Source organism: Hippocampus bargibanti, linkage group LG13, assembly GCF_051943395.1.
Source record: "Hippocampus bargibanti isolate YZ-2025 linkage group LG13, ASM5194339v1, whole genome shotgun sequence".
Taxonomy (NCBI): Eukaryota; Metazoa; Chordata; class Actinopteri; order Syngnathiformes; family Syngnathidae; genus Hippocampus; species Hippocampus bargibanti.
In genome coordinates, this window is record NC_142746.1 from 9,853,195 (window position 1) to 9,864,621 (window position 11,427).

General features: G+C 43.4%; 1 protein-coding gene across 1 annotated transcript; it reads left to right on the forward strand.

Annotated features, from left to right (window-relative positions):
- Positions 1-1,916: 1,916 nt before the first annotated feature.
- Positions 1,917-8,416, forward strand: LOC148889274 (voltage-gated delayed rectifier potassium channel KCNH1-like). The gene is made up of 3 exons (XM_089011460.1): positions 1,917-2,276; positions 2,811-3,007; positions 4,803-8,416. Exons 1-3 carry the CDS (start codon positions 2,189-2,191, stop codon positions 5,664-5,666), a joined length of 1,149 nt encoding a protein of 382 aa, XP_088867586.1. The 5' UTR covers positions 1,917-2,188; the 3' UTR covers positions 5,667-8,416.
- Positions 8,417-11,427: the final 3,011 nt, after the last annotated feature.

Consider the following 11,427-nt stretch of genomic DNA (forward strand, 5'->3'; position numbering starts at 1 on the left):
GCAGACAAAACAAGAAACATTGTTGCAAAAAAACGATTGCATTCATATACAGTACAGTGGGCATGTACATAACACAACAGGGAAACTGCAATGCTTACATCTTACTGTATTATGTATACAATTTAAAAAAGTCATCAATCTTCTTCTGCTTCCCATTTTTACCTTTTAACACAAACACTTCAATCTCGTCTGCTACACACGAGCTAGCGTCTGAAAATGAAAATGGCTCTGCTACACGGGTGCTGGGCACGTAACCAAGTCACCTGACCAAGTCGACCAATGGCGCGACTGATGGCGTGACACGTGACCAAGACACGTGACCAAGTTGACCAATGGCGCGACCGATGGCGTGTCACGTGACAAAGTCACACGGCCAAGTCGACCAATAGCGCGACCGTTGGCGGCTCATGTGACCAAGTCGACCAATGGCGCGACCGATGGCGGCTCACGTAACAAGACACGTGACCAAGTTGACCAATGGCGCGACGGATATATTGATATAAACAACAAAAATGGCCGGCGGGGGATGAAAAGGAGCACCGTAATAACCGGATTATCGCAATAACCAGGTATCGTACTAAACGGTACTAATTATACATAAAAAGACTAGAAATGTGCAAGGGAAATGAAAATAGTATCGTAATAAGAGGTACTATCGATATAACCGATATCGATATAACGAGACTTTACTGTACTTTTCCCATTAGTATTTGTATAATTTACAATCATAATCAGCCTTTTTTGTTGGGGGGTTGATAATTAAATCTCGTTATCTTTGTTCTGTGTTGTAATGTGTAAAAAAATCCATGAAAACAATTGGATTGGATTGGATTGGATATGCCTTTATTAGTCTCACAGTGGAGAAATTTACATTTCACAGCAGCAAAGTGTGAAATTCAGGGAAAAAAAAGATTTTGGGCAATTTTAACAGAACCAGTACTGCTGGTTAGATTGGCCAGCCAATTAAACTGCACATTCTTATCATTTTCGAACTAATAGTGGTTGTTTTTTATTTAAAATCAACTGAATTTCTTACCTGCTAGGCCACAAGAACAGCACAATCTATTTTTTTGCATTTCCAGAACTTTGTTCCTTTTCTTCCTGCCTACCGACACAATTTCTAAATATTCTCAACTGTTTCAAAAGGCCAGTCGGTTATTTTCTGAGTCATATATACACACTTTAGTCGGATATATTCGGCAAACATGGTTGGCGGATGTTTGGACACACTTCATACTTTTTTTCTCGAATGTTATGGTGTACTTTGGATCGCCACCAATAGTCCAAATGAAGCCGCATATGTGGAGCCATACACGGTGATGAAGTGCTGCCTCTCTGAACGAAAATGGATGCTTGTACTGCCTTAATGAGACGGCTTGTGTGCACTTTTTAAGACCACACCACAAGAGACATAGACTATGGTAAAAGGGTGAAAAAATGTTCTTATTTCTATTCCTGGGGCTACTGGATGAAATCGTGTCACAGACATGTTAGGAAGACACGTGGGACACTGTCGAAAATGTTGTCGAAAATGCATTACATGTTTAAATCCCAGTAGTATGTTAGCAGCTTACAACTTCATCAATTATTTCACCACTAGACTGATTCGGCCATGACGGAATGTTGATCAGTACAAACCATCGTGCCGTCAGATGATTTCACCAAGCCCCCCCTCTGAGGTCTTTCTCAAAAAAAAAAAAAAAAATAATCAATACGCCGTCAGGCTGATACGACGGAGGACCCCTCGGGCCCAGCCTCCAGTGATAAACAAGTTACTACCGTGGATCAAAATCTCATTAGCCTAATGGTGCTGTAGAACGTATACAACACGGAGGATAATGAAGCCCCACAAGGATGTGGGCAAGACCGCGTCCCCCAGGGGGAAGATGCCGACCAGAGTCAGACCCAGCCTGACAACCTTATTGAGAACGAAAAAAAAGATCTCCTGTTAGGCTGCTTCGTCATGCGGGTTGGCACACTCCCTCTGTTGCGATTTTTCTGTTGAGATGGCTATTTATTGTCAAGGCGGTGGGAAGGACAGAATGAACCGTGAGCGGAGAGAGGCCGAGAAAACCAAGCAAACGGAAATAGCCTAAAAATTGTATAACCGTGATCATTTTGCCCGACACCCTGTGAGGAAGGAAGAGGGAAATGGGACGGGACCCCCAGACTCATTGTATGGAGTTACATGGCTGACAGGAGCACTTATAACAACGACCCCACCCTTCACTCTTGGCTCACCGTGCACACCACTACGTGCAACCTCTGTGCCGATGGTGAAGTTGTTTTTATTCTTTACTCTCCTCTGTGTTTTGCATAATGCCTAACTCGGGTTTTTTTGGTTCAATAATGTAGCAGACGGCTTGGGATTTTGCTCTCAATTGCCTTATCAGAATACGTGCTCCTCCCTCCTCAAGGATAAGGAAGTAAAAAAAAAAACAACAACAATTCTTTTATAGTAGAGGAAGCGACATGTTAAGGGGGGACATGACAGGACAGTAAAGAACCAAATAGGATCAGACAGGACAGGATGGTGACGGCTTAGCAACAGAATATCGACATTGTCAGGCGGACTGGGCAGGACAGCGGTCGTGATCTAGTGAGTGCGTGTGTTGGAATTGGCGAGAAAGAGCCCAACACTACTCTAAAGAATTTGAGCTCAAATAACAGGACACCCTCGGAGCACAAGCTGACTGACTGTGTGAAGCAATTAGACAGCCGCTCCGGCACAGAGCGACTAAATCTCATTAGCGTTTGTCGAGGGAGACAAAATACCCGGACTTGAGCACTTTTCTCCTTTTACTACGCAGGCAAGGGGGATGTCTTCGGGGACGTCTTTTGGAAGGAGGTGACGCTGGCTCAGGCTTGCGCCAACGTTCGGGCTCTGACTTACTGCGACCTCCACGTCATCAAACGCGACGCCCTGCAGAAGGTGCTCGAGTTCTACACGGCCTTCTCCAATCACTTCTCCCGCAATCTGCTGCTCACTTACAACCTACGCAAGAGGGTAAGTGACGTTGCCCACGCGCACAAAAAAAAAATAATGAAATAAATAAAACACGACCTGTCAGTAATGAACCCCGCGGGATCACCAGCCTTTTCCACAACTACACGACAGTAAATTGACCCCCCATATTATTAAATCCTTTCCCATCCTCCCTATCCTTCAAGTCTGAATTGAACAAGCTCAGTTGTGGCCAATCATTACCTCATTCATATTAAGGTCACCCTGCCCATGAGAGAGCGAGACTGAGATTGAATTGCCGGCCTATGAAGAGGCAATCTCATCTGTGGCACAGAAATAACGCTTGGCCAGTATGTGGCTGGGGGGTTGGGAGTTTTTTTTTTTTTTGAGCTATACACCCTGCGGGGAAATCCCGAGGTGGATTGAAAAACTGCTCACCAAGGTTGGATTGGCCGCTGATGAAATCCTGAGCCTTGTGCGCTTGTTAGTCAAGGCAGAGTTGACAAGAAAAATGGATGGTGTTTCGCTGCTTTCGGAACATTTGGCTTCTCATTCATTCTGTTGTTGACACACACACACAGAAACCTTCCGCTTTGTCTAAGCGTTGGACCGTTGCCCGTCTTTTTTGCTGTTGCGAAAGAAAAACAAGGTGTTCGACATGGGCCGATTACAATTTGGAGGGTTGACCGTGTTCTTAAAAAGTCAAGGTTTCGGTAAGAGTAAAGCGACTCAGCAGGGCACAGTATAAAAGACCGCTTGCCGAGTTGAGTAAACAAGCCGTCTGTTTGAAGTGAATTGCCTTCGATGAACTTTTGTTTCTTTCTCAGTAAGCAGAGAGGGGAGGGGTGAGCAGTGAGGCACGGACGAGGGTAGAGGGGGAGACAGACAAAAGACGCTGCCGACGCCTTTTTGATGATGATGATAAGGTGCAAGTATTTTGCTCCAAGGTCAACATAGAGCACACCAGCGATCAGACATTGTGATTTACTAAGAATATTTATTTCATAATAGAAGGATGACAATATCTAAAAAAATTCAAATGGAGCACAATACAAATTTATAATTCTATATTTTGTTCAAAAATAAAATGATTTTTTGCCTGATATTTCGACATTCACTGACATACGTGTGCAAAAATGGAGTTATCTGCGCTTGAAATGGGGGCAGGTCTACAAAATACAATGCAATACAATACATATTGATTTATATAACCCTTTCACAACAGCTGAAGCTGGAACAAAGTGCTAAGATGGACAAAAGTACTTTGAAATCCCACCTCAAAACCCATCTGTTTAAAATTGCATTCATGGTCTATTTATTATTTATCGTTTTACTTATGGTTTTATTGTATTGTGCTTTGTTTTTATTGTAAAATGTCCTTGAGTGTTCTGAAAGGCGCTTGCAATTAAATGTATTATTATTATTATTATTATTATTATAAAAGGCCAATGCTACCCTCTCATGGAAGGGAAAAACATTGCCAGAGGTCTGACCGGCGCTTTTTTTCTGCGACCTTAGCAAGAAAACCCAAAACCCGAACAAATTCGGGAATGGCGCTGCATGTCATACTTTTCAATTCCCAAATAAATTCGGGAATGGCAGTGTATGAGTTAATATCTGTGAAAATGATTGTTTGTAATTATTGTACTGCCACAATCTAATCTCGTGTTAGCATGTGAATAGCCAATTGCCCCCCATAAAGTTGACCAATGGATACTGGGTTTGAAACTAATTTCATCCAGCGCCTGAAAATATTTTGTACATCATTTGGCAAGTATCTAATTATGAGAAACGACTAAAATCCCAAAAATGATTAGCATGCCAAATTCTCTTTTAGATGGTCTTCCGAAAAATCAGCGACGTGAAACGAGAAGAGGAGGAGCGTCAGCGACGCAAAAACGAAGCGCCGCTCAACTTGCCGCCCGACCACCCCGTGCGCAAACTTTTCCAGCGCTTCCGTCAACAACGGGAGGCGCGCACGGCCACAGACAAGCCCGGCAAAGACACCGACATCGAGAAGGGTTCGGTTTACGTGGACGTTCCCAAGACCGCCATCATCACCACCACCAGTATCGTGACGGTGACGGAAAGCCCGGCGACGCCTTCGTCGTCGGTGCCGTCGCACACGCCCCCCAGCTGCGCCGCTTCGGACAAGGTGAAGCTCCAGGTGCCGCCTCCCGCCTCCTTGGTGGGGGGTCGGGCCGCCGAGCCTGCTGGCAAAGTCAAAGGCTGGGGCCGCTTCAAGGAGTCCATGGCCAAAGCGGACAACTGGAAAACGGTGTCCAAATCGGAATCCATGGAGACGCTGCCCGAGCGGACCAAGGGTCACGAGTCGCAGTTGTCTTTGAAGAAAACGGATTCGTGCGACAGCGGCATCACCAAGAGCGACCTGCGCCTCGACAAGGTCAGCGACTTTCGCCTGACGCCGCAAGACCGCAGTCCCGTCCAACCGCCCGAAACCCGACGCTCCTTCTACCCCATCCCCGAGCACAGCCTCCAGGCTTCGCTTCAAGAACTCAAACTGGAGCTGAAAGACGACCTGAAGAGCCTCAACGTCCGAATGTCGGGCCTGGAGGCGCAGCTGGCCGAAGCCTTGAAGCTCCTGAAAGCCAGGACGCCGGCCGCTGGCTCCCCGCAAGGCCTCTTTGACATTTCCAGACCCGTCTCACCGGAAGCCGACAAGGAGGACATCTTCTCTTGAGCACCCGAGGGACGTTTTACTCTCAACTCAGCTTGCAATCCGGTAATGGCCGCATGATTACGGGGATCGCTGAGCCCGCTTGCGTGGAAGCGGCGGAGGGAAAGGTTCGCCTTTTCGATGAGGCGTCCCGCCCGTCGTCTTTTCCAAGACGCGCGGGACCTCCGTTGCAGGAACGCAAAGGACGCGGCCGAGAGGCCCTGGCGGAACCCGGAGCGGGTTCACCCGAATGGCCTTTTATCTGTAGATACCAAGCACGGCGCTCGAAACGACGTAAAACGGCATGACCCAACGTTGTACACTGTACGATTCCTTGCATGTCGCATCGAGTATAAACCTTTTCGCCACCGAGGTCACGTGTACGACTCGTGCGTGGCAAAAGCGGAGCGATTGCGTTAAGATAAGAGCCCAAACGATTTTTTTGTTCCGGCGCCGTCATTTGAATGTGTATAGTGTCGGTGGAAAGGCTATTTTGCGATGTAAGACATGAAAACATTTTATTTGTCTGAAGACACAGAAATTCCCAATTTACAGCAGCAACATTATGAAAGAGAAAGTAGAAGAAAACAGTAGATACATATAAAATACCAAATATAAAAATGAATATTTAATATCATAAAAAATATTTATGATCAAATATATTTAAAGAAAATATTTTTAATCAATGATGATGGGAGACTGAGTGCAATCCGACAGGTCAAGTTCATTCAAAAATAGACGCAGTGGAATTTCAGAGGCTCTTAAAATGGTCAGTGATTCAGTTTTCCGAAATTAATCAAAGAAAGACACAGCGATTTGTAAACATACCTGAAAGAAAATGTCTTCCACTAATCCTCATGAAATACATTTGTCGTTTTCTAGATTTACAAGAAAGTCGATGTCAGCTTGTTCCAGAAGCACCCAAGTCATATTATCTTCACCACGTTTCACAGATGTGCTTACATCTCTTTAGGTCGAAAGAACATCCTTTCCCTCTCCATAGTCAAAACACACTGCCAACACAACTTAAGACATCACCAGGGGGACAATATGGAAGGCCTTAGACCACAAACCCAACAGAGTATGTCTTTTTTTTCTCCCTAAGAGTAGACTGAAGGCAGAAAACCCCAGACCAAATAAGAACCGAGAGAAGCTAGAGGGGAGGCCTGGAAAAATACAGTATTTCAAATGACGAATGCTCCCATCTGGTGAAGTCAATTTGCTGCACTATTCGTAAGTAAACCAAATATGAAATCCTTTTCACATTAATTCAATCATATGTCCCAATATTTTTGCTCACTGGATTGGTCGGTGGCTTCAAGCAAAGTAAATATATTTTAACTCATTCACTGTGTCCATTTGAGTGCCAGAGTATTTCTCATTGTCACTCGAATTCCAGAACCCACAGAATATTGAGTTTTAGGACTACAAAAACATTCAATGCAGTGTACGAAACCTTAGACTCTCTTCTTTCATCAGAAAAAAAAACTAGTTAATTCCTAAATTATATGGTTCTGGAGTTATATGAGCTTGGAATGAGGGCAGCTGTCCGAAATACAATGCAATACATACATATTGATTTCTATAGCGTTTTAACAACAGCTGAAGCAGGAAAAAAGTGCTATATATGGAAAAATATGGAAAAAACAAAAATGCTGCCCCCTTGTGGAATGGAAAACATTGCCTGAGGCCATGACCAGCGCTTTATCGGCACCCAAACAAGAAAAAAACAAAACCCAAACAAATTCGGGCATGGCGATTTGCATCATAATTTCAATTCCAGAATACATTTGTGAATGGCAGTGAATGAGTTAAAAAAATGTCATTGCTATCCCAATACTTTTGGATGGACCTGCATCTGGTCCCACAAATGCATTTTTTGGTCATTCGTTTCAGTTTGGGGTTAGTTGGGATGCAGTCATGACTGTCCCGCCCAAAAATATCACGGCGCAGATTGTTTACAAACATTCCAAAAAGGCAGCGCACGTGTCTTGGCAGGTTTGAGGAAGCGACGTCTGACGTTGGAAGAGGACATTTATTTGATGGACACCTTTTATTACGGCAGCGCCAAGGACAGTTATGACTGCAATCAGAAGCTATTGTGATTTAAAACAAATGGGGGGGGGGGGTGGTTCATGACAAATGGAATGCAGTTCTATTCGTGTAATGGACGTTTACATCCCATTTTGGTCATTTCCTACTGATACACTTACAGTTTCCACCTTCACATAGCGTGACAACCAAGCATAACTCGACAGATTTATATACGATTATTATATGTATATCATTTCCACTATTATTCGTAACGCAGGGTCCAAATGTTCCAAGTTGTAAGAGAGTGTCGGTTAAAGGGAAGCTGCATTTTCGGGGAGGAACATCCTATATTTATATATTTGTGCCGCTGGTTTGCATGCTGTCTTTATTGGAAAAAAATATGGGATAAGTTGCATTATTCCTGAGGTTGATACCAAATATATTTGCAATGCAGGTACCCTCTTTTTGGTGGGTTCCATTGTAATGTCTGAGAGGAAAAAAAAATCAGGTTACAAGTCATTTCCCATTTTGGAACCACAAAAAAAAAGGATTACGCTGCAAATCATCTCCACACAATGTATTTTTTTTAATCCCTCCAAAGTAGTCATAATCACTGCATATGAAAATGCAAATTATTTTTTATGAGGATTTTATCATTGAAACTAAAAAAATGTCTCTGTGATGAATGGTATTCAGACAGCGACTGTGCACTTCAATAAAAATCACATCAACAAAGAAAATCACTCTTTTAAGGACCAGTTTATCTTTTATTATAAGCACCGTAAAATGGATTTTTACAGGCCACAGAGAGCCTGGAGTCAAGCGGCAGTCATGCATATACGCAAGTATTGTCGAGGTGCTGGTGTCACAAGGACAACCCTGCTCTCAGTTTGTCCTTTTTCCGTGTCAAAGAAGAAACGCCGTTCTTATATTATTCATTATATTCATATGGATAATTTATGTTTTTTTCTACATGACTTGTCTTTTATCAGGAAAGCATGCAGCAGAGGGAGGGAGGGAGAGGGGAGAGAGAGAGCCGAGGGAAAGAGACAGACAGGGAGAGACAGAGACAGAGAGAGTGAGAGAGACAGAGCGACAGAGAGAGCCGAGAGAGACAGAGAGAGAGAGATAGGGAGTGACACAGAGAGAGTGAGAGAGACATAGAGACAGACAGAGAGAGAGAGAGAGGGAGATACAGAGAGGCAGAGTGAGAGACAGAGAGAGACAGAGAGAGACAGGGAGATAGACAGGGAGACAGAGAAAGAGACAGAGTGAGAGACAGATAGATACAGAGAGAGTTAGACAGAGACGGGGAGAGACAAAGAGAGACAGGGAGAGACAGAGAGAGAGACAGAGACAGTGTGACAGAGAGAGACACAGAGAGAGAGAGACAGAGAGAAACAAACCCCACACGCTTTACGTCCTCTTTCCCGCATCAAAAATTCAGCTGACTAAAAATAAAGAGCTGGCCTGTCGTCAGAGGCGGCATCTCATTTGTGGCCACATGAAGAAAATACCCTCAATAAATTGATAAATAAATCATATAATTTATAATGCAGGAGCAGACAAATGACGAGCTCTCTCTTCGCCCTCTCCGATTCCTCATTTTTCTAAAAGCTTTTACTTTGGCTTGAATGTAATCATGTCCGTATGAAAAGAATTGATTACTTGTGGGTGTAAAGTGTGGATTAACATGGCTAATCTCATTACGTCCAACCTCTGGATGTCACGCGGCGACAACTCGCCAATTGGATTGCAGGGACTTTAATCATTTTGTATTCCCCATTTTGATCAGAGGTGACGACAGTACTTGGACTCGGTGAGCGGTTCTACGATTAATCAATTACCATATTTTCCTATGCATAAGGCGCGCCGGAGTACAAGGCGCATCCCCAATGAATGGTGTCTTTTCAAACTTTTTCCATATAGAAGGCATACCGGACTATAAAGCACACCTCTAATGAATAAAGCGTTTTCCAATTATAGTATATAAATAGATAAATGTTTTCCAAATATAAAGCACACCACATTATAACGTGCTACATTAAAGGCTGGGGTTACGCACGACTTCTACAGGGGGAAATGGAGTCGGTAGCTGCTGAAAGTACTTTCGAGACCTGTTGTGGCTCAATATTACTTCACATATAAGGTGCTGGGTTATCTTTTGAAGAAAATGAAGGCTTTTTGGTGTGCCTTAGACACTGGAAAATACAGTAATTAGCACTTAGTCCAGTAGTTCTTAAACTTGTTAAAGGTACCAAACCTGACCAATTTATATGCACATTTACCAAAACCCTTTATGAGTGAAAAAAGTATATATACAGTCAGCATCCGACTTACGACCAAACGGTCGTAAACCAAAGTGGTCATAAGTCGAAATACATTCAAAATGTTGAATAGAGACTCATAGGCCAAATGACTGGCAAATTTATCCCCTCTGGTGTCATCACGCGGCCGATTGCTGTGTGAGCGTGAGAGAGCTGGCTGGCTGGCCAAAATGGTCATACTCCTTGCCGGCCTGCTAGTGCGTTGTGGTGCCAGGCGTAGATTAAAAAATGTAAAAATAGGGTCTGGAGGTCGTGGTCATAAGTACGGGTGGTCATAAGTCGAGAGGGTCGTAAGTGGGATGTTACCTGTATATAGATATATAATTTTCTAAAACAAATTTAAGACAGAGAAAAAGTAAACACAATTAGGTGAAGTATAAACTAGAAGTTTATTTGAGTGTCATTGTTTTGTTTACAAATCTGTAAAAGAAGTTACTTATGAAAAAAACGATTGGATAAAAGAGATATTACTGTAATTCAACATTATTGCTGAAGCAAAATCGCACCCCCAAGTGCCTCGAAACTGAAAATCTTTCCGTTTTCTAAATTTGGCCTGCCACAGAATTTTTTTTTAAATGCAGCCAGTATAAAAATAAACTCGGCTCCCAAAGTCAGACGTCATCACTAATTTTCTTCCGCGTTCGCTTCGGTTGGCCAATGACCCAAAATGAGTGACAAAATCCGTGCTGACTGCAGCCCGTGCGAGCACAGCGGCCCACCGCGTGTCGTCCAAAGTAGAACTCAGCAGCTTTTCATTCCCCCCGACGATCTCCTTACCGGAGATAAAGCTCACACTTTGCTTGCTCCTTTTAAGAGGATTGGACACTGATCCCGGCTCAGTGTCGCCAACGCCATCATCCCCGGCGACGCGCATCAACTAATGGAAAACTTAAAGGAACTGCTCGGCCCTTTTGGATTACAACAAAGCTTGTTTTTTGCCCCCGCCAGCTCCTAAGAACACTTTATTGTCATTTTGTTACACTGCCGAGTTAAAGTACATATGATATAAAGCATACCCCCCGCCGCTTCGAGTAAAACAAAACAGGTTGTTTGCACATTGTTTTCATGATATGCTCTCCAACTACTTGAGATGTAGATTAAACAAAATGGTGGTGAAATTCTCATACAAATGTGCTCAAAATGGCTTCTTCAAACCAAAATTGCTCACTACCCATTCAATTTTGGGCAGTTGTGCTTGCAACGTTTTTTTTCATGCTTGTTGCCATGGTAGACATAAAACTTGTGTTGCCAAATAATGTTCCAAACACTCACAATTTGGTGAGTTTTGGTGTTTGTGTTGAGGTTTGTGTTGACAATGGCGAAACAAAAAAAAACAAAAAAAAAAACATTATTACAGTGATACCTTGGCTTATGAACTTAATTGGTTCCCAGACAGAGTGTGTAAGGCGAAAACTGTGTATGGC